This window comes from Liolophura sinensis, chromosome 1 (genome assembly GCF_032854445.1).
Source record: "Liolophura sinensis isolate JHLJ2023 chromosome 1, CUHK_Ljap_v2, whole genome shotgun sequence".
NCBI lineage: Eukaryota > Metazoa > Mollusca > Polyplacophora > Chitonida > Chitonidae > Liolophura > Liolophura sinensis.
The window spans coordinates 9779968-9807861 of NC_088295.1; the positions used below are offsets into that span (position 1 = coordinate 9779968).

The 27894-nt window shown below is 38.3% G+C and overlaps 1 protein-coding gene across 2 annotated transcripts in view; it reads right to left on the reverse strand.

Annotated features, from left to right (window-relative positions):
* Positions 1-27894, reverse strand: part of LOC135470184 (protein bicaudal C homolog 1-B-like) — a 62352-nt gene that overhangs the window by 13076 nt on the left and 21382 nt on the right. For both annotated transcript variants that reach the window (XM_064748991.1, XM_064748998.1), the window contains exons 4-11: positions 16832-16911; positions 13868-14029; positions 7716-7769; positions 5159-5401; positions 1362-1574; positions 1093-1150; positions 496-569; positions 9-174 (exon numbers count right to left, since the gene is read on the reverse strand). In XM_064748991.1, the coding sequence (XP_064605061.1) occupies positions 9-174; positions 496-569; positions 1093-1150; positions 1362-1574; positions 5159-5401; positions 7716-7769; positions 13868-14029; positions 16832-16911 (1050 nt within the window). The remainder of the gene's footprint in view (positions 1-8; positions 175-495; positions 570-1092; positions 1151-1361; positions 1575-5158; positions 5402-7715; positions 7770-13867; positions 14030-16831; positions 16912-27894) is intronic.

A 27894-nucleotide genomic window follows, 5' to 3' on the forward strand; every position in this document is an offset into this window, starting at 1 on the left:
GGACTTACCGAGGCCAGCGAGTCCCAGGCCATTGGTTGGTGGGGAGGTGGGTCGACTGGAGTTGTTGGACTGACAGGGGGTGTAGCTTGAGTCATCACGATCTTGACCCAGAAGTGTCAGGCGTGCCATGTACATGTTGGTGGCATTACGCTCAATACTTTTCACTATCACAGACTACAAGAGAAAGATGTATCAACTCTTAGCTACGGCATTTCCTCTTTTGATAATAATTAGGAGTATCTTAATGGAGGTGAACAAAGAGCACAAACACCTGAGATCAAGATACCCGAAACATGACACCTGACACTTATCCAGAAAACTTTCCACAAGAAATCATGTGGAGCTTATTAAGCAGAAGAATTTCTACACTGACAGATTAAGCAAATATTATCCTCTCTCAATACAAAAATTAATATTCTAAAAGTGATTTACAAAACTTTATGGATTTATTTTTATTACTATGTGAAGGAGGACATATACAGGACGTATACAAACCTTGCTTGGCTGTTTTGGTTTAGGTTTGACACTGATAAAGACATCTAACTGTTCCATTAAATGACCAATACGAGCTGGAAAAATAGCATTTTATACATAATGTAATATGGTAGATTTCATGGGCTGCTGAACATGACATTTATAAGAATGCCAGTCAGAGACGTGATCTTTCATTAAACTCACAAATTCACTCACACTCGCTTTTCACTCACAAATAACCAAATGTAAAAATGCAGCTTTTTAAATTCATGGACTCCTTAGTCATAAACACTGGACTCTAGTTCAAAATTTTATATAACTGGGCCAGAAAAACTTTCTTGACCCAAATGTTATCAGTAAATGTCTCAAAGCCAGTAAATAGCCTCATCTACATACTGGGAAAATTGAATGTTTGAACCAACAGATCACAACACAAAAATGTTCTAATGAATATACACACAAGTACCGCCATTCACGATACCTTTTTCACTTCAGTAGCAATTAATTGTATGTGATAATTTCTTATACAGGTACTGTTAAATTTACACTGGCAATTAATCTAATCATCACATTTATAATTACGAAACAAGACAATATCTGACCTGGTTGCAAACTTACTTTGATCTACTTCAACATCTTCTTTCACATCGAACATCAGCACCAGGGGCAGACAACCCTGCAAAATTCACAGTATTCACAATAATAGGTAAACAAAATGAAGGAGAAACTGGGGTTCAGAGATGGGGAAATATGAATGAATAATTAAATCCCAATTATAAGAATAAATCCAAGCACTAATAATAAATAATATATAATGATAAAGTGCTCATGGTACTGAAGAGTGAATGTAAAACAAGACAATGCGACTGTGGGTGATATGGACTTACAATTAACTGTTCCCGGGCCAAGTACACGCTCTCTATACTGCCTGTGATAAACACTGTGCCCTTCCGCAAAGGGGTGACATTGTTGGGATCGGGGAAGTGTATGGTGGCCCCTGTCCGCTGCATAATCTGTTTCACATTCATCCCCCGCTGACCAATCATGAACAGGTGGTGCTGTGGTGCAATTTCCAACTGCATACTTACTGCCATATTGGCCTGCAAACAACAATAACATAAACAAATGAAATGATTGTTGATATTGGATGTTTATGAGAATAAAGAATATCAGATTAAGTTATACAAAAGAATAATGTTTTCAAAACAAAAACTTCATATTTGGATCATCAAAACATTGTTAGTTGCTACAACCATCACGATAAGTATGTACCTGAGGCATAAATAAACAAAGTTCTATAACCTGTAGCGTCTGAGCAGACCTACTGGTATGACCTACTGATATGAAGTATTGTATACACCAAGGAACAAAGTAAAACCTAGAAGTTACATAATATATTATTCCACTCTGAAATCAGTACTTTTTCAAAGAGAGTAGGAGTATTTTAGGTGAAATGCAGATGTACATAAAGTAAATCTGTTTACAAAAGACTCACATGTTTCACAATGGACAAATACAAAAGACATATCACCGATTCCACTGTTGTATTTTATCTAGGGTAAGGCTTGTATCATTAAAGTATAATAAAATTAGTAACAAAACTTCATATGCTTTACAAACAAGGAAGTGTTTATCTAAGAGTGAAGATGCTTTAACTTGATGTCAACTACACTGAGCTGAGCATGAGAATGGCTGGATTGTTACAGTTTTTGAATCTCCACATCAGTCATTCAGTTTTGGATTCTGGGCAAAAATGCCATTACCAGGTCTTGACAGTAAGGAGGATATAGGTGGCAGAGACTGCATTATCTACATTCTCCACTCAGGACTGATCAATGCCAGATGTTTAAAGGCTTTTGATGTTGACCTCCAAACTGGCCAAGGTGTCAATCTATCTCTGCTTTTATCTTCTCCCATACCACTGCCACCAGTCACAACAGTTTAAATGTACAGATACATCTGGTTTATGCATTCAGGACAACAATAGATCAGCTGACTGGCCTGGAAGCCAGAAGCCTTAACACTGGCTCCATGCTCATACTAGACCAACAACAAAACTGAAAGCCTCTAAGCACTGGTGAAGCAAAAAAACTTTTTGTGACATTCAAAAAGCTTCCTAGACTGAACTTGGAAAAAACCAGTTTCCATATTCCACATCATTATTCCTTAGAGACAAAGGGTTCTTTGTTTATTAGATGGCCTGACAATTATAAATCTGTCTTCAAAAAACATTTCAATAAATGTATCTCAATGATATTCTTCTTCCTATCATGATGACGAAATATTAGAAGCCTTGACATTTAAAGATAATGTTTATCTTAAATCTAAAACTTGTTATAGAGACTCTAAATCACTCCATAATATTTTTCTTTACAGATATCATAAGTCAACAAATTATACACAATAACTCTGCTGTGAACACCACATCAACTCTGAAAAGAAATCATCAGAACAAAATAAGTTAATTTATATCATGAATGTTTTTACAGCTGCTGAAAAGTTATTGGTAAATGTAAGTATGTTAAGTTCATTTCAAAGTCCTGACTGGATATTAAGAACTGCCAATGATATCTTATTCCATGGATAATTTGAGCCCTTTATATAATGTTGCCAATGTTCCCTTACATCCCTGCCTATGTTAAACTGTACACCATTGGCTAAGCATCAGCACTAGGTGAACTTCCATCTGAGAAAACCTCAAACTGCATGTACCTTGTGATTTACTCCCAGTAAAACCTGGAATTTGAAATCTATCCAAGTTTTCTTCTGTGTATTAACGCCTGCTGACAAATGACCTAGATATGCCTCACAGCCTCCTCTGAGAGTCCATCTGGCCTTAAACTTTTTCTTTACATCCAAGCAAAAGTTTGTTTATATCCATTCAACTTCAGATGACAAACTTACTGGGACAGATTTACTTGAATTGTCCTAAAAATCTTCACTCTTCGCCAAGCTTCCCAGTGGAACAGATCATGCATACTACCCTAATTCCTCAGTATGGTCGCATATGAAAAACCAACTTTCAGTGCAATTTATACTTATAAATCTGGAAACAAAACTACACTGGTTAGATTGGCCCATTTCAGAGCTTTAACAAAAAGTATCATTTAACAGTCTACAAAAAGTGATGCCTTCAGAATACGCTGGAAAAAACACTTTGCACACATGCAGAAAGGTTGAAGAATTACAGTATGTAATACTATTTGATAACTAGACCACCAAATTGTATGTAAGATGACACACTCATGTACAAGATTATGAACTCGTAAATTCTTGTAACAGTCTATCATTAAAAAATATTTATTGTTAATGAAGTAGATCCTGAATAGAATTCTCTCCAGTTATACCCACAGCTATATGTTTATGGCTGTTTCTCACACAATCATCAATCACTCGAAATACAGAGACTTTCACAAACTGCAAATTTCACAAATTCTTAGGACAACATAGCTAGTGCAGCAATACCATAAGATTAATCAACTGTTCTATCCCATCAGATAAGAGTTTGAGTTTATATACATGGACTCCATGTCTATCAAACCATTCCTCAGATTGGCATAACTTGGCGTAATAACGCCGGTCTGCACATAAGCACTGGCACCAGGCTGCAGCAGCTGTGAGAGAGGTTTTATAGTCTCCTGCAGATCTGCTCTCTTATCACCACTACTTATCTCAAATATTAACTTGAACTTCTCTCATGAGGCAAGATTGAACTGTAAACAGAGGCACGATTTGACAGATCTGGACTATCTTGGAGAGGATGTGGGTAACATTAGGCCCTAGTTCCCTGCAGTTTGATGGAAATGTCACAAAAATTGGATATCCCATGGCGAGGAATCATTTAAACCTGCTTTTCTTGATAGACTGATATTTCTTTTCAAACATTTTTAGAAACATCCTCTTGCATCTCCTAGGAGAAATTACCAGTACTTTTTGTATGTATCATGCAGTAACAAGCAAAAAGTTAAATACCACATTTACACACAAATTCTGGATGAATTCTTCCTCAGTAGAAGTCTTTTACAGCACTAGATGGGCCAATTCTTCATTATCTCAAAAGCTTCAATAACTGATTAACTATCAATACCAATTTTCAATTTGTTTATGTTAAACAGGCTTCTTTACAAGGAACTTTCAATATTTTCTACTACATATAGCAGGCAAAATAAAACAAACATCAGATTTTTCCCACAAACAACAGGCTTGCTTATTTATATTAAGATAGCTGAGCCAGTTACCTGCAACTACACCTTTTCTTTGAGCAGGGATCACTTAATTACTTCAGAATACATAAAGCTCAACACAAAATGTGGTGGTGGTGGTGTGTCCTTCAGTCACTATATGCTAAACAGCTCTCTTATACACCTATGTAGTTTTTCACAACATCAATCTGTACTTTATTTAAGTTGTAGTGGCAATGTGGTAAAAACATTGATCACCATAAAATCAACAAAAAGGGTTTGTCTTCGTACCCTTACAAACTGGTAAGAAATTTCCTAAAATTTCTAAAGCAAGTCACATATTAATTTTTTTCGAACTAATCATGTTGAAACTATAAATAGTACAGACAGACATTCACTGAAAGACAATAATTTGAACTGTTCTTGGTAAATACAGAAAATTTGACACTTTTTTTTTTTGGCAAAAAGCCTCTTCTGCACTGTTTACCAGCCGCATCACTTACACACGAGATGTTCCCTGTGAGTTGTTCCATCAGTCTTGACGTTGCTTCCTTCACCGATATCGCGTTGAAGACAGACCCTCTGACTATTATTGTGGTTACATACATTCGAGGACGTTGTCGAAACGAAACGGTTACGTTGTAATTTTGTTGTAGTTGTTGTATGGCAGGTGAAGAGACATCGGGAAGGGGCTGTAGCATGGCTCCCATTGGTAGCTCAAACATGTACACGAGAGGCAGCAACTCCTGCAAAACATCAGTATTATCATCACCACATACGTAAATATTTAACATGTACTCACTAAAACAGAAAACCATTGCCTAATGAGAGCCATGAAAAGTACTGCTACTGTTTTTCAAAGGAAGTTCAGCACTTTTCAAGTGGCACATTTTGCTTGATTCTGACTGATTTATCCACCTTAAAGAGACACTTATGAGTTTGTTGTGAAAAATTTAAATGTTGGCATCATTTTAAAGCTTTGATGTGCTTCTGAAAGTGCATTTATGTAGGCAAATCTTTAGACGAAATACAGTACCTATAAGAATTTCTCACCAATTACAAACTCTTGACTCAAAACGGAATTTGAACCAGTGAGAGCTGAATTTCAGTCCATGATCTGATTGGTCAAGGGCTAGTAGCTGAAGTGACACAGTCTAAACCCCTCTCCCCCCTGCCTCTCCCAATGAATATGGCTTCATGTGTAAAATTCAACAACAAACTTAGGACCCAACACATTTCACTGAAAACATAGTTGTGATCTGTGTGTTCTACTGGTATAGTAAATAGACTACAGCTGTCCAACAGATAGCTCTCTTTTCAATATGTAATGGCTGATGAACGGAAGCCATTGTTTCTCAAATAGGTCGCTTTCCAATATCTGCCTGTTAATTGGAAAGTACATATCATTACAAACAGAGATTCTGGCTTGACCAAAACACTTTTAATCAGTCATTACTTGTGTGAAGTTACCAATGGCAACAGAGTTAGGAATCATCAAGTTCCATCTTATTGCAAGAAAGAGAGGAAATTAGTCAGAGATAGATGAGTTCTAGCAGAAATGAATTTAAAATAAAAAACCATCTGTTGCAGTCAATCTCTGCCTGTCTGAGTGAAAATGTGTGTCAGTTATATTCGGTGAAACATGAGCAGTAGCATGCTGAGAGAAAAGCAAACAAACCAGTCATGTGGCAAGCAGCTATGTTAGCACACAGAACAGGGGCAGGACCTCCAGACACAGACTCTGTTAAAGACTTGACCACATAAGGTCTGTGACTGACCAATGGGCTTAGCTGATACCAACTGTCCACAAGACAAATCTTGTAACCTGTCACACACAACAAACTACCTATTTGCAGCCTGAACACTCACATGTTTGGAGCCTGGCAGAGATTTATATTACTTTGAGGAACATTTTTAATTTGGTATCAACTAATTTTTCCTGAAAAATTAACGTATGCCACAACTGCCTGTTTATTAGTTACAGGTGGCTGAAAACTACCATACCATGTACCGTACATATTATGTCATCTTTTCCCAATAGTTAATTACATTTTGCTATAGCGGCCCTAAAAATGGTGTAATCACCTCTACAGACACCATTAAAGCAGACTTTTTCTTCAAGTTTCCCACATGGAGAATCAATCTTGTAGATATCAATTTCAATAAACCTGTTCCTAATCACAAACACTGCACACTATTTATTGTTCACCAATATTTGCTGGTAGGTTAGAATCCCAGAATAATAAACAACACATTTAACACTGTGTTGATTTTGCCATGACCTCAAAGTTTCTGTTTCAGGCATTACTAAGTTGTATTGAAGGTCTGATAAAATTTCACAGATGTGTAACTGGAAGGCAGAGCACAAGTGTTTTTGATTTTTAGATAAAATGCTTTTGTTTCCTAGTGTCCTTAAAACAACAGTAATATATTAGTCCATTTAGCTGGGTTGCAGCTGACAAAGCTAACAATAGATACAGCTCTATACATGGTGCTGGGCTATCTAGGAGTTACACAAGCCAATTCATGGTCTAGACAAACTATTATAAATCATGATTTATAGAACTACTTCAACAAAGCTTGATGTCATCTAAATCAGCTTGACCCCAGTTATAAGTTATAATTGTCAAATACATATTTGTTTCCATATTCAATAGTTTCCCATATTTTTTAATTCTGCACTTGAGAGTTCTCTGAAAAATTCACATATAATAATAATAAAGTTTGTCCTCATATTCCACCAAAATTGTCTGAATAACACTATCACATTTGTGTGCTGCAATACAAAAAGTTAGAAATGCCAAATTACCTTATCACCACTGCTGAGTACACCAATTCCTTGCCCTTGTCTCAGATAAAACAGCAACATGTTTGCAAACTTGAGCAATTTATGCACATTTCTAATCTGATTTTGGAGACAAAACTACATTGGTTGGATTGGCCAATTTCAGCGCTGCACAAAAGGTACAATTTTAACAGTCAACACAACAAACTGCCTCCAGAATATGCTTGAATAAACACCTTTTAAACAAAGGTTGAAGAATTACAGTACATACTTACTCGTATTTGCTGCCTGGCACTCTCCACACCCGTGGGCTGACCAGCAATGGACACCTGCAAAAAATCACAAGGTGGAGATTCCATTCAAGCATCAAGGTGATCATCAAACATTAGTAAACTGCAGATGATTTTGTGCTTATTCTGGCTAGATTATAGACCAGCTGTTGTTGAGACTAAGCAGGTGAGATAATTACTTCACAGTTTACCAGTTTAAGTCTAAACACCTGAAAGACAAGGCCATCCAAATAAACAGTCAGAACAGGAGCACCCGTGTACCATGCCGTAGGCCATTGTCTGTATCCTTCACATTTGTACTATGTACATATAGTACACCTTGTGGCAAACACCTAAAAAGTTTGACAACCAAATGTGATCCAACTATAAAAAAACAGAAGACTGTCTACTGCCTAAGAGCTTACATGTGTATGAACATTTGCCAATCACACTGTGCATGCATATATACGTCCATCTTTATCTTAGAAAAAAAAAACAAAAAACACATGGATAATTACCTAATTGGGAATGAACATCATATTCATAAATTTTCACACATATGACTGAGGTCAGTTTTCTGAGTGGAGCAATCCTGATATGAAAACCATCGCAAATCAACAGGTATGCAAAAACCTCATGATATGGAAAGTGTGGCTGGACCAGCAGGAGGTGGATTTGAACCTTGGCTGAGGGAAGAAATGGTTTCTTTCACAGTCACCGACCAATGTGACTGAAGCATATATACAGTACACGTATATCAATGTGTCAACCAGTACTATCTGGCAGCCTTAAAACCACATAGACATCAGCATATACTAATAAACATGCAGGATGGTCAACTATGTAGAGCATGTTTTTACATGGACACTTTTTACGTGTACATCACACAAATGTATGTAACATTTCTTTCTCAACCACCCACCAACCACCTAAGGAGGTATAAGCAGGACGAGGTCTACTAATATAATGTGCATGATATCCTGGCAGTTTCTGTTAAAATCAGCCAAGTGGGATTCACTAAAATCTGCATGCCCAGAAACAAATTAAAATCTGAAGATTACATTAGGGAATGAATGCAGACGTGCAATACACACAGTCATGTTTGTACATCTCTGATCAAGCTTTGTTACCTGTTAGACTGCACTGTCCCCGTAAGCTGACGTGATTACCTCCCTTATGTCAGCCAGGTCAGATCACTGTCCTCATGAGGTCAGCTATTTCTGCCCCAGTTCTATCTGGTTGACTTGACAAGGAGAAACACACCACTGTGAGTTCCACAATACCTGGCCTGGCCCGTGTCATACTCTTTCTATCACACATCGTCCTACAACTCCTCATAACACCTCTACATTCAGGTTGCTATGATCTATCAAGCCATATCAGATATATGCCCATTAAATTCCCCCACCATTAACTGGTGACAAGGCTCAAACAATCCCTATTATGGCAGCACCATTCAACCTTTCCTAACACCTTAGAAGTTTGTTATGATTTGGTCAAAGCGAAGGTCCTCATAAAATCTTCTTGGTAGAGATTGCAACCATCTTACAATACAGCGTGGTCTTTGTTGTTAAGAAAGGTGTTCATCAAGACTAACAAAGATGTCCTCTCTAACGGAAAAAACAAACTATGCTTGTCAGCACTTATACAACAACAATTCCACTTCAATTCATATCTGACATGGACTCACTGAGACAGAATTTATTAAGACATAACCACTTGTGTGTCCCCAGCAGGCACTGGTGCTTGTTACATGTAAGTGGCTCAGCCCTCTACTAACAGTCAGAATACTGATTTTCATGCAGTACTCTGCAGTCAGAAATACATGCATGGTAGAATAAAGTAACAATCAGTCACAATTATAGTTCTAAGCATAAGAGGTATGCAGAAGGTATTTCTGCAGTTCTCAGTTTGTATCAATCTGTGAAGGAACACAGTTTCAGACAACTGTTTCATGTTTCACAACCAAACTTTTTACCAACTGCAATTTTACCTACTTCTCTGTGCGATTCTCAGGAAAACCAATATTGCACTAGAAAGCTGAGCAAAAGTTAGGATTCATTTCAAAGTAAACGAATCACTTAAGTATTCAAACTAACAAAATACATCTTTATTCTAACTACGGTAAATCTTCAACCTTTTCGCATGTTTACAAGGTCTTTATTTAAGCATACTCTGGTGGCATTATTCCGTGTTATCTGACAAAATTATACTTTTTGTCCCCTACTTTGTGTGAAGCCCTGAAACTGGTCACTCCAACCAATGTAGTTTGTCTCCAACATCAAATTAACAATATGGATAAATTGCACTGAAAGCTAATCTTTCACATGCGAAACAGTTGAGGAATTACGGTTCTTCAGGATCGCATATCGTATCTTCAGACTATTTATCATGCATGTTGATGACAAGGACCACTTAGAAGCTGGGAATTAAGAAAAGACTTCTGTAACAGTAGAGAGTGACTAGGTGTTTTCTTACGACGGTGAACAATAGTTCCTCTTGAGGGGCTTCTAGGACTATTTTTTTACGTCATGAAGTTTTGTAATGTAAGGAGTGGTTGTTATAACAGTTGGTCACCACATGTACTTCTCTGTAAACAGACTATTGCTTCCCAGCTTCCCCCACGCCTGTGTGCATGTACAGGGGTAGAGCGGGTCCTGCTACAGGGCAAGGGGAGGTGGGCTCTGCACCCTGCTCTGCTGTGTGCAGGTTGAGTTCAGCCCACTGCCCCAAAAAGCCTGCTGACTGAGCCTGCTGCTACCCTACCAGAGATGTCTCCACACTGCTGGTGCAGAACAACAGGAAATGTGGAGGGCCAGCAGCCTGGCCCTGACCCTCAGTATAACCAGTAAAGAACAGGAGCAAAGCACAAGCACATGTGTGTAGATTGCTGTTCTATATTGTGTATATTAATGGGGGATCAGTGACAGGTAAAAATCAGTCCACTAATAGTGTCACTTATCATGCCCTTAACTCTAAATAGGGATATTGATCTAAATGACAATGCATGGTTTGTATTTTCTGTTGGCCTAGTAACTCACACAGGTCAATATCAATCATAACTTCATAGTCACCACATGAAATCAGAAAATAACTTCACATAAACATATTTAAGCAGAATAAACACTTTCAGGTATCAAGACGATCATGCAACGTTCACATACAAGAAGACCCCTATGCATACAAGAAGAACCCTATAGATCAGAGGTGTAAAATTTGTGTTTATTAATGTTTTCTAATATCAAAAATTTGATCTTTCAATAAGTGGACAAAACAAAACCAACACATGAAAATGACAGCTCTAAAGGAGCCTTCCACACACAGGTATATAGTAACCTGAGCAGACCAGTGACACATGGATGGTGTAATAAAAGTAACCCAGTGCATTCTACCGAGCGAGGAATCCTTTCTTAATGGTTCACAAAGAACCTCTAATACAGTCAAAACCCTATCACTGCAGGTAAACTGGGTCAGCCATTCAATCAGTGCTGCAATCATGCAGTTAATATATGTGTCAATCCATCATACAGAGAACCACCACCAGTTTTCTCAATCACAAAGCAAATCTAAACATGTCTCCCTTCATTGTTCAACCATTAACATATGATTTACGCTCACAGACGAGTTTGAAGGGCAAGGAAATTAGCAACACAAAAATCCTCAACAGCTATAAAGGGCTTTCATAACGAGGTTGGCACAAAATGATCTTCACAGATGACAAAGTGGTGGATCAATAAACCTGACCAGAGTTTGTGCTTGTAACAAGCCTACTTGTCCTTTGTGTGAGATCACCTAGGTGGACGGGTAACCTGTGCTGTAATATATGATACCTAAGAGTTCCATCACAGCTTTAACAAGGACATCTGAAAGTCTGTACCAAACATGCAAATAGAGAGTACTGATATACTATGTTAAATTTGCAAACTTATGTTTATTACAAATACTTTTTTCAAGCTTAACTGATGTTACATCACATGAACATGTTTGTCACTTTTTTCATAATCAGACAATATTTGAAGCCAGATACTGAAGTGCGACAGACACCTACATTCCTGTGATCTCTCATTTTTGCCTATGTATGAGATAATAAATGAAGGTAATAATGTACATTATGTTTAGTGTGAGTGAGTGCTTGGGGTTTAACGTTGTGCTTAACAATTTTTTCAGTCATATGATGACGAAGGAATCCTTGGAGTGTATGTAATGTTCCTCCTTGTGTAGGATGAATTTCCACGGCTCTTTTATCTAGTGCTGCTTAACTGAAATGCCTTACTGAAGGCAAGTAAGGCATTATACAAGGCACAATCCCATTAATGCTGAATGCCAAGTGAGGAAGCTGCAACTTCCTCTTTTAAAGTCTTAGGTGTGACCCGACCCAGGATTGACCCTGGATCTACTGCTCCCGAAGCTTATCATTATGTTTAGAGGAATCATTCATTTTTCTGCATTATGTCCCTTTACTTATCAATGTCATACAGACAGTAAAACATGTAACCTGCTGACATGGTACAGGTGTATGTACTGCATGTGTGTTATATGACAGTACTACATGTCACCTGCTGACATGGTACAGGTACATGTACTGCATGTGTGTTAGATGACAGTGCCACATGTCACCTGCTGACATGGTACAGGTACATGTACTACACATGTGTTATATGACAGTACTACATGTCACCTGCTAACATGGTACGGGTACATGCACCACCCATGTGTTATATGACAGTACTACATGTCACCTGCTGACATGGTACAGGTACATGTACTGCATGTGTGTTATATGACAGTGCCACATGTCACCTGCTGACATGGTACAGGTACATGCACCACCCATGTGTTATATGACAGTACTACATGTCACCTGCTAACATGGTACAGGTACATGTACTGCATGTGTGTTATATGACAGTGCCACATCTCACCTGCTGACATGGTTCAGGTACATGTACTACATGTGTTATATGACAGTACTACATGTCACCTGCTAACATGGTACAGGTACATGTACATGTGTGTTATACGACAGTGCCACATGTCACCTGCTGACATGGCACAGGTACATGTACTACACATGTGTTATATGACAGTACTACATGTCACCTGCTGACATGGTACAGGTACATGTACTGCATGTGTGTTATATGACAGTGCCACATCTCACCTGCTGACATGGTACAGGTACATGTACTACATGTGTTATATGACAGTACTACATGTCACCTGCTAACATGGTACAGGTACATGTACATGTGTGTTATATGACAGTACTAAATGTCACCTGCTAACATGGTACAGGTACATGTACTACACATGTGTTATATGACAGTTCCACATGTCACCTGCTCACAACGTACAGGTACAATAGCACGGACTAAGGTTTACCAGGCCATGATACAGACAGGGGCAGGACCAACTTCACAGCCCATGGGCCCTTTTAACAAAGCACACATAGCGCTATGTCCTCGTAACTATCATGGCGAATACCTTCAGTACTGGTCGCCATGGAAGTTAAGTGCACACAGCGTTACGTGCGCTTTGTGAAATGGGCCCATGTCACCATGCCAAATCACGTGAAGAGCCAGCATTACATGTATGATCTCATAACCAGCTATCTCCATCCAGGACAGAAGATTAGTCTGTCTTACGGGGTTCTATTCTTGGATCATGTGTACCCCAGCCAAGTCCTAAGTGTACACACACACATACACAGAGCATCAGGGTAAGTTACATACAAGAACAGGGAGGGGATGCAAGTTCTTCCTGTATCCTGTATAGACACAGTCATACACAGAGGTGCAAAATGGGATATTTTACCTGTAGTTTACAAGTAAATGTGCATAAACATGTCAAAAAATTATTATTTCACCTTCTTGTTTTATATACATCAGTTACTTGAAAATAACAGAACTTCTGTTTGCGTTCTTTCTGACATTCAAAGAAGAAAGAAATACTATGTCAGCTGAAATCACAATATACACAACACAATATATACCTGTCTAAGTACTTATGTTTTTCAAGTTGACCACATCATACCTGTACCAACAAACGCTCCTCACCCTGCACAACCAGACACAAACACCCTCCACCCCCGAATCCGATCCCACACTTGTATGTCCGTGGCATGTCACTCTAATGACTCTAATGAAAGCAACACCCACCTGATTGCTTTTCTCCTGGACATTGTTCCCCCTGTTGGAGTCTGGGAAGTGGATATGACAGCCCGTCCCCTGCATCACACGCTTTATGTTATTGCCACCTTTCCCTATCACATGAGAGTGCTCTGTATGCGACACATCCATTTTTAATGTTACACGATTACTCTGAAAAATAAACAGAACAACTCTGAATCATTTAAACTTTCGAAGTTTATCATAAATCCAACAAACCATCTACTAAACGATAACAGAATAAAGACATGTAAAACAAGCAAAGCAATGGACATAATGTTTGCATGAAGAATGCAGTGACTCTCATTTTATTTATTTATTTGATCCTGTTTTACGCAGTAATCAAGAATGTTTTACTTTCAAGACAGCGGCTGACATTATGATGGGAGGAAACTGGGTCACCCACTATCATTCGCATGTTGCTGGCAGACTGTCCCACATACTCCCATTTAACACTCAAATCTTCTGCAGTATATGTAAGCAAACAAAACAGAATTATGTACACATAATACTGCAATTAGACACATTTTAATTATATTATCATCACTCCAAAAGGCCAAATAATACAATGGCAATGAACAGTATTATGTTACATATCAATCCTGACATTTACAACACTTCAATTAACATGAACTAATTTAATAACCACAATACCACAAATTATTGTTGTATAATTAAGGCCACAAAGAGGAATGTCACCTAAATGTCACATGAAATGACTGAGCAAAGATGGATGACACTAACGGCCCATTCCATTCTCACTGTCTACCATATATGTGTATAAAAGTTTTACCTAATGAATGATTTTGCTGCTACACAATGTAATGCAAATTCCCTCATGACAAAACTGTCGCAAAAAAAAAAACAACACGATCTCAAGAAGAATGGAGCTGTCAAATAAAACATCAAAAAAACAATGCCATAAACTTTTACACAATGCATCTATGTGCTTTTTGCGTGACAGATAACAGAGCAATAAACCAAGATCCACTTGTTTTATGAGAAAAATCAGATCGGAAATGTGATTAAATACTTGCACCTTTGATGATGAATTTATTTTCTTCAAACACGTCATGCAAACTTCACCAGTCCAGGTGATAATCATATGAAAAGCAAAGCCTGTTACATACATGTGGCATGTCGTCAGTGAAGTTTGCATATCTACATGCTGAGGATAACACAAGTGCAATCTGACTGGTAGTGTCTGAGCTGACTCAAAATTACCAGCTTATTAATTAGGTGGTGACAATTGACACTTATGGGGGGAACTTAAGGCTTGCTATACTTACATCTTAACTTATATGACTTCCCCATTTTGTGCTTGTCTTCACAGTATATGGGTACACAAGTATTATCCTCTGTGTCACATACATGTACACCCCCTCCCCCATTTTGTGCTTGTCTTCACAGTATATGGGTACACAAGTATTATCCCCTGTGTCACATACATGTACACCCCCTCCCCCATTTTGTGCTTGTCTTCACAGAATATGGGTACACAAGTATTATCCCCTGTGTCACATACATGTACACCCCTCTGCCATTTTGTGCCTGTCTCCACAGTATATGGGTACACAAGTATTATCCTCTGTGTCACATACATGTACACCCCCTCCCCCATTTTGTGCTTGTCTTCACAGTATATGGGTACACAAGTATTATCCTTTGTGTCACATACATGTACACCCCCTCCCCCATTTTGTGCTTGTCTTCACAGAATATGGGTACACAAGTATTATCCCCTGTGTCACATACATGTACACCCCTCTGCCATTTTGTGCCTGTCTCCACAGTATCTGGGTACATGTATTATCCTCAGTGTGACACACTGAGCGAGAACATGTCTGCAGATGACATGAATCCCTACGGCACCAGTTAGATATTATATCAGAGGGTTGAGTAAATGTCACCCTGTACACATTCCCATTCATCATTTTTCCTTGACATTTACAAGCAATTCCTGAGTATAAAGTAGCTGGCAGACATGGCCACTGTCTGCTACAGCTGACAGCCCCTTCCCCTCCCCCATCATTCCGCCATGATAAATGACAAGTCATAATCAGTGGATTGAGACACATCTGATCTTATCTGGACACTAACTCCCCAGTTTATTATCATGCCATAAAGCAGCCTTCCTGGATATTGAAAACGCAAACCCAGCTCTATAGATATAATACCTAAGCTCACAGCAATCCTGGATGTTAATCAGCTTGTGCTAAATTGTTCCGGCCATAAGACTTTAGCACTTGATATATATATATGTACAGAATATAGACAGAATGAGGTTCAAGCTGAAAGGAAGAGTGTCAAAGGTCAAGGTTACATCCAGTCAAGGGTCTCATTTCCCCATATCTTGCCACTTTCAACAAACCACAACTGGGGCTTTCTATTTAGCAGGCCAAATCCCCAAACACTACTCCTAACTAGGCCTTCTGTTTGGTTTGTTAAGTTAATAAACTATCCTTCATTCAAGCAAAACATGTAAACTGCTTGCATCTGTGCATATTCATTTGGACTTGAGATAAATAAAGCGTATGATACATGCATATAGCATCATTGCTGGTACAGGACAGTACAGCTTTCACCAGTAGCAATCCATCACACTGTATATGTTTACATTTGTGTACACATACATGTATGCTGATATCATTAGATAACACAAAATAGCATATATATGTTCAACAAATAGCAGATTTCCCTATTCAACAAATGATAGATTTAACAGGTTAAGGAATTTATTTACTGTACACTGTTTCGTTCTTTCCTCACACAAAGCACAGGCTGTACCTTCACATCAAAAAAACATCTACATGTGTTTGTCATGGACATTTCTGTGTACATTACATGTACATTGCCTACAGGGAGTACTAAAGATTAAGTTTCTTTCCTCTTGGGGGATTTTGTGAAGCAGTTCATCTCATTGTCGCACTCCACATTTTCGTGTTCTTCACTTACTTTTGTGTCTAGAACAGTCATGATTCTATCCTTGGCTGACCGCACGTCCTCTGGCATACCGACAACTTTTATATGTGGATCTGCAAATACAGAAATAGTGACTGACATTAATTTCACAAAACAAATTGAAGGCATTCATTTCCTGAAAAACTCAATTCCAGTAAATCTTGTCACGTCTACATGTAGATATAACCACAATCTTGTTTGTTCAAATGCAAAAAGGAAATACCATCAATATAAGGCTATATAGTCAGATGTTGATCAGACAACATATATGTAGATGTAATGTTGTAATTTGTTTACATGCAAATCTGAAACACCAAGAAGTCTACACAGTAAGATGTAATAGTGAACAATGTCCATGTATGGAGTTGTTTGTATAGTCATTTGTACGTCTATATTCATGACCCTTTGTTCTGTCAACTTGTTGGATCTGTGGTTATTTTAGGAGCCCTTCACAAAAATGCCAGACCTAATTCAATTAGACAACATACACAGTCATAACACAAACTAGGTCACTCAGTTCAGAGACTACAAAGTCATTAATAAAACATAATAATGTAAATAAGTAAACACCCTAAGAGAAGGAAATAGCAGATTAAAGCCACAGTGCAGAATAATTTATGATAATCTGAATCAACATACCTAAATCTGAGCTGTCACTTACAGGGTCAGAGTGCATAGGCCCCCACCCAGAAGATTTAAGGGTTAACATCAAGTTGAGAGGGGCATTCAGAATGAGCTAATCATATATAACCCTTCAACTGACTTCCTATTATAAATCATATAGGGTACCTATTTATTTATTTGCCTGATTATGTGATTTATTTACTTCATTGTCCTTTAACGGCATACTCAAGAATGTTTCGCTTTACACGATGGGGTCAGTTTTATGGGTGGAAAAAGGAGTTCCTGAGATAAACCACTGACCACTGGCAAGTTACAGACAAATTTTCCCATGTGTTATACAGAGACTAATTGTCTTCTCTGAATACAATCCTATTGTCTGAGTTGGCATTTACTGATAGTGTAAATATAGAAAAAGTATTTATTTAACTGTGTTTGACCAGCGTACTTAATGTTTCCCTTATATAACTGTGGTCAAGTTCATGAGCGCAAGAAACCAGGCAAATCCTTTTAAATTGTAAGCTCATATGTACATGTCATTTTATGATCACGCCACTGCTTTGCAACACCTGTAGCTCTAAAAACACTGCAACCAAGTGTAACGTGTCATATTGCACACACATGTATGCAAATCAGGCCATGATGATTCTGTTGCTATAGTAATATTTCCAAACATTTATTCAACCACATGTATTATATTTATACAATTTTCACATCCTTTCTATCTCTTGCCTATAAAACCATGCTGACGAGCAGCTAACAGAAAGCCAAGGCTCTGCCTGTATATAGAATACATGTACTTGTATGTGGAATAAGTTTGCTTCTTACATCAATGTAATACAGCTTTTCTGCGTGTGCCAGACCCAATTCTCTATCTTATCTCCATAATCCCACCCCCACGTCAGATAAACCACACCATGTAGCCAAGAAAATACTGTATCATGTACGTGGACTTTGCATCATTCCTATTACCATGTGCACATGGGGGAAAAGTACAGACATGTAGCACTGTTTAGGATGCTGTGTGCCAGTTTACTCCAAACAGACCCACATATGTACACTTGTGCATACAATGTTAACACCACCTTCACACTACCTCCTCCCTATGTTACCAGAACAGCCCCAAAACACATGTGATGTAACAGAAATTATATCTACATGGTGTACATCCCGTTTTAGAAGAAGTTCCTCGTAGAAGAAACAGACATGCAAGTGCTTGAGAAAGTTAACAAAGTCAGAAAGTATCCCATAATTATGCATACATATTATATGCATATTGACTTCTTAATGTAATGCTGTTAATGTCAAATTTATTTATTTGACTGAAATTTGATGTCGTATTCAGGAATGTTTCTCTTATACCATGCCAGCCAGTGGTATGATGGGAGGGAACTGAACAGAGGCCAGGTGGGGATGCGGTAGTGGTGAGAGAACCCATGACCTGTTCTGTTACTGTAAGAACTCAGTATAATACTGTGCATGTACTTTCACAAAACTAAAACACAACAGCTACACAAATCCTTGCCTACAATATTAAGCAAGGGGCACTTTTTATGGATGTTTCACTCAGCTTCAAGCACATTAAAATGACATTTTCATCTGCCTAATGTTTTTGCCAAAAGACATACATGTACCTGAAGATACAGATCAATTCATCTAACAATTTTTTTTTTTACATTTCACTAATTCACCATACTAATAGGTCACATACTTTGTATGATCTCAAATATAACCTAATGTACATACACCTGTGAATACTAAATACCAGACACAGGGTTGCGAGGTCGAATCCAGCCCCGGCTGAAACAGCTGTGATTTGTCAAGAGCTTGGTCAGTTACCTTGCAAAAGGCAGTGGTTTTGCTCTGTGCTTTACCTAATATTCCAGACACATAAATCTGACTGCCATAGTATGCAAAAGAAATAGATGTGCCGGTTTTGTCAGTACCTCATCATTCATTTGTTTCTGGTGGATATTCTGGATACTAAGACATCACCAACAGAACACATCCTTTTGTCATGTAATTTTCAGGTACATGTTTTCAAGATGCTTGTGAAGATATAAGATGTTTTCCTATTATATTTATTTTTTTTAATTTAGATTTATTATATATTTATCTACATGAAATCACAAAGAAGAAATACCTGTATGCCCTTGTAGATACACCAGGTACATGTACACGTACATGAATTAACTTTTCTCCACAAAATAGAACACACAGCGATACGTATAAGCAGCCAAAGGGGACCAGGCTTAATGCCCCGAGTCCCATGTGTTCACAGACCATATCTGTTGTTCACGGTACAACACACACACATCTTATTAACCTCTTTTCCACATTATCACTTTAAATGGATAATAATTTTTTTTCCCTACTGTCCTATTTATTGTTCTAGTTTTGTTTTCTTTACAACTATGTATCTTACTAAGTTGGTAATGAACAGGGATTCATTGAAATCCCTCCACATCCACCTGTACTTGATTCTGTAGACCACAAGAACACAGACAGGTGGTTGACCCTTTCTGACCGAATTGTTTACAAACGGTTATTTACAAACAAAAGTTTCACTGTAATGCAGATTACCTGCCGGGTTTTACACAGAAATTGGGTCATGAGGTAATACGTGTATTTGTCTAATACAGCCTCAAGAAACCTCCAGCCCTCCAATTTTATTTCTGCCAGGTTCTTAACAAAACAAACAGGGCATCCCATTGGCTTATGCAGCAGCTGTGTTTGTGTTTATTTATGTCCTCAGGGAAATAAATTTCCTGTCAACTCAGAAGCACATGTCTTTTTCACACTGCATGCAAAAATTTTAAAAGATATAAAACTTAGTGCCTGGTTTGCAATGTCTGAAACAGAATTGATGCATTTACGGTGTCAAAAAAAACCTGTCAAGTAGTGAAACAATCTTGGGTAGTCCTGCATGTAAACTATCGCTGAAATAAATATACAAATATAACAAAGTCTGAACTAGGAATAAAACATTATCCACATGTTATTTAGCAGAAGAACAACAACTAACCAAGTTGAGAGAGGTCCACAAACAAACACGTCCTACGTGCATATACATGTAAATCAGCATTATGTGTCATGAGCTCTGGGCAGAGCAATCACACATGGGAGTAAAACAGTGCATGTAATGCATTCATCAACTGACACAATCTATGCAACTATAACTTTGAAGATAACCCAATGCAGATCAAGGTATAACGTGAGGTAATGCAGTCCATCATATACAGTACATACATGTGTCTCTACACTTCTTTTTCATACACAAACAACTGCAGGGACATACAATACATGTTCTGTTGAGTCAGAAGATCATGCTTCATTTGCTACAAACAAACCAGATGTAACAATTACTACAACTCTGGTACATTGTACATGCACATGTAACTCCAATGCTTTTGATTAGACTTTAAGCCTCTGTAACCTACATGCTACCTGCCTGAGTGTTCTAGCTTTGATTCAGTTAAGGTTTTCCTGGCTACATTCTGCCCACAGCTGTTGTATGATTGTGATGTAACTAGACAGGGTAGAATAAGGCAGTAACTTTACCCTCAGGTTAGGCAGTGCAAGCTTACACGATACTGCCTGCCTTTACTACTCTCAGGAATAACCTTAGCAATGGATAAGTGAGAAACTAACCTTAGCAATGGTAAGTCAGCGGCCAACCTGATTACTGATTGTGAGGGGCTAACCTCATTAATAGTAGTCAGATGCTAATCTGCTGACTGGTTAAGTGAGAAACTAACCTTAGCAATGGTATGTCAGCGGCCAACCTGATTACTGATTGTGAGGGGCTAACCTCATTAATAGTTGTCAGATTCTAACCTCCTGACTGGTTAAGTGAGAGACTAACCTTAGCAATGGTATGTCAGCGGCCAACCTGATTACTGGTTGTGATGGGCTAACCTGCTGACTGGTTAAGTTAGAGGCTAACCTGTTGACTGGTTAGGTACATGTTAGAAGCTAACTTGACTACAGGTTAAGTTAGGGACGGATTTCATGTGAGAGGTTATCCTAATAACATGATTTAACTGTAGATATTACAGATGCAAAAGTAATAAGCTGGAATACACAAGAAACAACACTACTGTAATTCTTTAACCTTTTTGCATGGTTTGCAAGGTGTTTATTCACGCCTATTCCGAAGGCATTATTCTGTGTAGGCCAATACAACTAATGTAGTTTTGTCTTAAATTCAAATTATACGTGTGTATCAACAGCACTGAAAACTGCTCTTTCATAGGCCAAAAGGATGGGGAATTAAGGTGTTATAAATGCCTAATGGGCCTGAAGCATATTAAGATGTACACAACAAGCTTGTGAAGGGTGCTGTAGTGTGCTAGCTATATGGCTCCATCTAGTTTTTCTACTATGATTTGTGTTATAGGTTTGGTTATCAGTACACAAAGTGATTACAGTCTCCTACACCTCGCTCATTTCAAATAGTACCTTGATATGATGCAACACTGATCATATCTCCCAATAAATCAGAAATTACAAAATGTATTTACTGACTCGTCAAAACCAAAAATAGTAAATACTTGTCTAGTAGGATATCCAACACGGAAATTAAGCGATAGAAGGAACAGGTTTTGATTAACTGTCTTCCTGAAATGACTATCAAGTAGCTTGTCTCCTATATGCTAACATACATGTAGGTGTGCCAATCAGTAAGTAATGCAAGACGCTCTGTTAGTGGGTTATCAGTTGTGATATCAGTCAAGAAATAATCCACTGCCATTATGACAGAGCTACTGAAGCTTATCTGCTCAAACTCGATCCACATGGCCGATCACTGTTAGCGATAACAAAAGATACAATCTATAATGACTTTTATCAGAATACTAAAGAACTGCACATAGCTTTAATTCTGAATACACGTACCATTCAAAAGAAGTTAAATTAAACTACTTGAGTTTTCCATGACACAACTTTGTGTACAACTTAACTAAACAAAAGGCTACAATGAATATGCATGCTGGCTGATCTTTGTGTAAAGAAACACAAAAACTTCGGGCACCCTTTACACAAATGAGCTCTTACTAAGGTTGATATGATTATCAGTATCATTATTACCATTTGGCCAATCAGTGTCCTCCAATCATGAAGCAGAAACACATTCATCGAGCCACACCACATAATAGTGATTCTGATTGGATAACTGGATAACCATCAGCAGCCAACAAAAAACTGCCTTGTGATGAGGTCAATGTCTCAGGTGAGTTAGAGCGAGGAAGTAATGATCTGCACACCTAAGCTAACCAAACCGTGGTCCTTAAGGAGATAATTTAATTAAGCACTACTATGTTCAGAAAATCAACCCGTATGTATTTTAACCTCTTATTAATACTGACAAGAACAACATGTAGCATAACCTGGCAGGACTTTTCCTCGTACATCTAATCCATTAAAAAAAAAAAAGACTTCATGAAATTTATGAATTGGCGCATTTTGACTTTGCACACCAGAAAGTAAACTCAGTATTAATCAATGCTCAGGTCTCTGAATCTTTTTTTTTTTAAAAATGCTAATTTGCATGGAACTACATTTATAACCCAGGTAGAGGTACATGTATCCTAGTAACACAATTACCACATTTAACATGAGCCTATATTTTCAAACTTGCTCTGACTGACTTTACCTGTACAAGTGGCCCTGAGCACCTGAAATGATTCTTGTGTAGAAGGCAATACATGTATAGCTCCAGTACACATAAATCTATGTAGATCTATTGAAGAGACATTATTACTGCATGCAATACTGAGCCTGTATTTACAAACAAGCACCCATGTATAAGTGGAGCTTAACCCCTGAGACTGTTAATGTTAAGGGAGATGGATGGATGCTGACCAGTGTATATGTAAGGCCTCTCTGAGCTACAGGTATGTGTAGATTGGCCAGTGAAGATGACCTACCAGCCCAGGTACACACATATATATAGAGTCTAAAGAGGGCAAATCAGCTGGATCAGAAATCTGACAAGTCTTCACTGGGTAATTAGGGAGGCGTGAGTCAGAGGTGTTGGGCCACTGAGGCAACCTCCTTAAACACTGCTGCTACTACTTGTAGACAGACCCCTTTTAAAATTTAAGCTCTCTCCTAGTCCTATCCATGCTACACAAATTTCCCCAAAATCCATCTTAGTATGGAAGTGGTATACCTGCTGAACATATATTCACATGATAAAAATCTCATCATACTGAGTATCTACACAGACTAACTATACCAAAACCCCACACATGTCCAACACTGATCTTGACTTGTTCAGCCACAGTCATGTCCTGGTGAATATCAACACACTAATTTATCGTAATCATAAAGCATCTGCCATTACCAAAATGAGGTTCTAATATACTTTTAATATTCTGCAACAGTTCAAAAAATGATGGAAAACCTCTTCTGTGAAATTCTCGCTTCATCTGTTTCACAATGTATGACCACAGTCAGACAATAAGCTTCCCATAGCCTTTAACCTGATGTTATCAACTTTTTGCGTAGTATTCCACTATTCACTGATAACTGATAATTCCAACTTCACATTGGTCTACATTTACAATAACCAACAGGTAGCTGCACTACAACACAAACCTGAATACAAAAAGCAGTGTATGCAACCTTAACATAAACTGCTCAACAACTTAAGTTAATCAGATGATACAAAAACACTGAGAAGGGCAATCAATCCATAAATTAGAATCACTCATGGTGCAATAGAACTAGCACAATTCCTACCAAAATGATCCTTAAATCAATACATCTGCACCAGATTCAACCAGGATGTTATTGGATATTTTTTCCCATTCCATGGTTTAACAAAGATGGCTGTTTGTAGCATCGCACTGTTCAACTTGAGCCTAAGGGACATTCATTAGCCAGCATATGAAATGCAGTCTGATTTCAGAATCAGACAAATGCTACATTGACAATAAATCGAAACCTGTTCTCCATGTAGCTGGTAGCGAGAATGCTCTCTTTTTTAAATAAGAAAAATTTTATAATCTGTATACCAAGTCATAGAGATGTTATTTCTCATCTTAGTCATGACCAATTCAGTTTAAATACAGATTACTGAACTTCCAACTTGCTCTAACGAGAATACTGGAGGGAAAACTAGAAGAAGTCTGCCATATAAAATGTCTACTGCATGGAAGATGTCAACATAAATCTGTGATGCAACAATCAGTTCTCAACATACCACATAGTGGCAACATAAATCTGTAATGTAACAATCAGTTCTCACCATACCACATAGTAGCAACATAAATCTGTGATGCAACAATCAGTTTTCACCATATCACAGGGTAGCAACATAAATCTGTGATACAACAAGTTCTCACTATACCACAAGGTAGCAACATAAATCTGTGATGCAACAGCCAGTCCTCACCTTACCAAAGGGTAACAACATAAATCTGTGATGCAACAATCAGTTCTCATCAAAACCACAAGGTGGCAATATGAATCTGTGATGCAACAATCAGTTCTCACCTTACCACAGGGTAGTAACATAAATCTGTAATGTAACAACCCCAGTTCTCACCATACCACAGGGTAGCAACATAATCTGTGACACAACAATCAGTTCTCACCATACCACATGGTAGCAACATAATCTGTGATGCAACAACCAGTTCTCACTATACCACAGGGTAGCAACATAAATCTGTGATGTTACAACCCCAGTTCTCACCATACCACAGGGTAGCAACATGAATCTGTGATGTAACAACCCCAGTTCTCACCATACCACAGGGTAGCAACATAATCTGTGAAAAACCAATCAGTTCTCACCATACCACATGGTAGCAACATAATCTGTGATGCAACAACCAGCTCTCACTATACTACAGGATAGCAACATAAATCTGTGATGCAACATTCAGTTCTCACCATACCACAGGGTAGCACCATGAATCTGTGATACAACATTCAGTTCTCACCATACCACAGGATAGCAACATAAATCTGTGATGCAACAATCAGTTCTCACAATATACTACAGGATAGCAACATAAATCTGTGATGCAACAATCAGTTCTCACCATATCACAGGTTGCAACATAAATCTGTGATACAACAATCAGTTCTCACTATGCCATAAGGTAGCAACATATATCTGTGATGCAACAGCCAGTCCTCACCTTACCAAAGGGTAACAACATAAATCTGTGATGCAACAATCAGTTCTCACTATACCACAAGATAGCAACATAAATCTGTGATGCAACAGGCAGTTCTCACCTTACCAAAGGGTATTAACATAAATCTGTGATGCAACAACCAGTTCTCATCATACCACAGGGTAGTAACATAAATCTGTGATGCAACAACCCCAGTTCTCACCATACCACAGGGTAGTAACATAAATCTGTGATGTAACAATCCCAGTTCTCACCATACAGCAGAGTAGCAACATGATCTATGATGCAACAATCAGTTCTCACCATACCACATGGCAGCAACATAATTTGTGATGCAACAATCAGTTCTGAGTATACTACAGGGTAGCAGCATAAATCTGTGATGCAACAATCAGTTCCCATCATACCACAGGGTAGCACCATGAATCTGTGATGCAATAATCAGTTGTCATCAAGACCACAGGACAGCAACATAAATCACTGATCCCTGAAAACTTCAAGTGGAGACACAGTAAAAGTACATGCAATGTGACAAAACAATTCGGACATGTCTGAGCCTGAAAATACGTGGCCTGACAGTCTTCAGAACATCTCTTTGGAGGAAGTGGTACGACCTATCACGTATTTCGTCCATGTTGTATATTACTGGATGATGGTTTATGTATCAATTAGCCTATGCTCCTAAATTACATAACATGGAGCAGGATGATACGAATCTGACTGCTTTCTCCAACAGGCTGTTAGTCACCTACTTTAAGGCATATAAGTTGCAAGAGATGTCCTGATGAATTGCCATCAAGAACTCAGACTTAACAAGTACATGTAACCAAGTACTTACATAATAAGAAAGATATCTACAACTGCCGCCACACATGTATATATGTACTTCACTTAATTACTGAAAGTAATACCAACAGGAATGAAAAGGCACACAGAAAGCAATGATTTATTCACATCATACTAGCCTATTACAAACCACAGCCTACACACAACACTGCCCCAGTCAAGAGCTAATCCTTCAATCTTCCAGTAAGATTTCCTCAGTGGAAGTCCAGTCAGAGTCACTCAAACAGGACAAGTTCCAGATGAAGCTCATTGATGTCAATAAGTACATTCTACAAATCTGAAACACTAAACTGGACGCTGGAGATAGCAGTGGCACGAGAAATTTGAGCTGAATTCCGAGAAAAAAGGAGCACAATACAGGCATCAGTGATGTGAATTGGAATACCTCCATTTTCACTCTCCTCATCACTGACCTTAACCGATACGTTATCAGGTATCCTTGATAAAGTACGTGCTACAGGGAAGGTCCAGTTACAGCTTTATTCAATTATCCTCCACACACCTTGTTTTTCTCAGCAAAGCTATTGGCCAGGCCAGCTTTCCAACACTAGGGTAATAGAGCAAGGCAGTGGCAGTCAAAATATTGCATTTGGCAGAGGGTAACTCCTTAGCTCGCACACATGTCAATGGTAAGGGCAGACTATCCATCTTGTGTTATTTACAGCTGTTATAAACAGACTGGTATCACCAGCAAACTGATCAGTGGCTTTTCTGTCCTCTATTAGTTATGGATAGAGGAGATACTTCAACATTTTAACAGGAAACCCAAGGACTTCACTGGGACCTGTTAGAAAAATCACAGGGAGGTGTAAAGGCACTAAGCCACTTGAGTAAAGGAAGTAGAAACACAATTTAGTAACACCTGTGCACAAAGAGGTCACAAGAACATCCTTAACTCTTGCACAATCTGACTTTCCAATTCTTCTGAGGTTCACAAGCAAACTTATATACCTGACCAATCAAAATAAGGTAGAGGCAAAACATCATTTTGCAGACAGGAGCACTCTAAAATACAGGATATGACTTGTGCAATTCATGACAATATCCCCAATACTCCTTAATATGCCACATGAATTTGCCCTGATATCTCTTTACAAGAGAACAATAATCACATGCCAGTAACTAAAATGAAAGTTTTAGATGAAGATACATGTGCAAACAGTACCACAGACAAGCACATGAAACGAGAAATACTAATACTATGGACAATCCCTTTGGCTGAGGAAATGATACGGGAATGTATGACCATGAGTTAACAGACTTCTAAATGGCTGCCCCAGTGCATCAAAGACAACTTGAAAATCTTCAGAAGTTGCCAGACAATATGTCTTCAGGTCCTGATGCACATGTATAGTCCTCTATGGTATTCCAGCAGAGGCACAAAGTGATACTACATCAAAGGAACACCTGTAAGGTACATAAATTCCACCTTCAGTG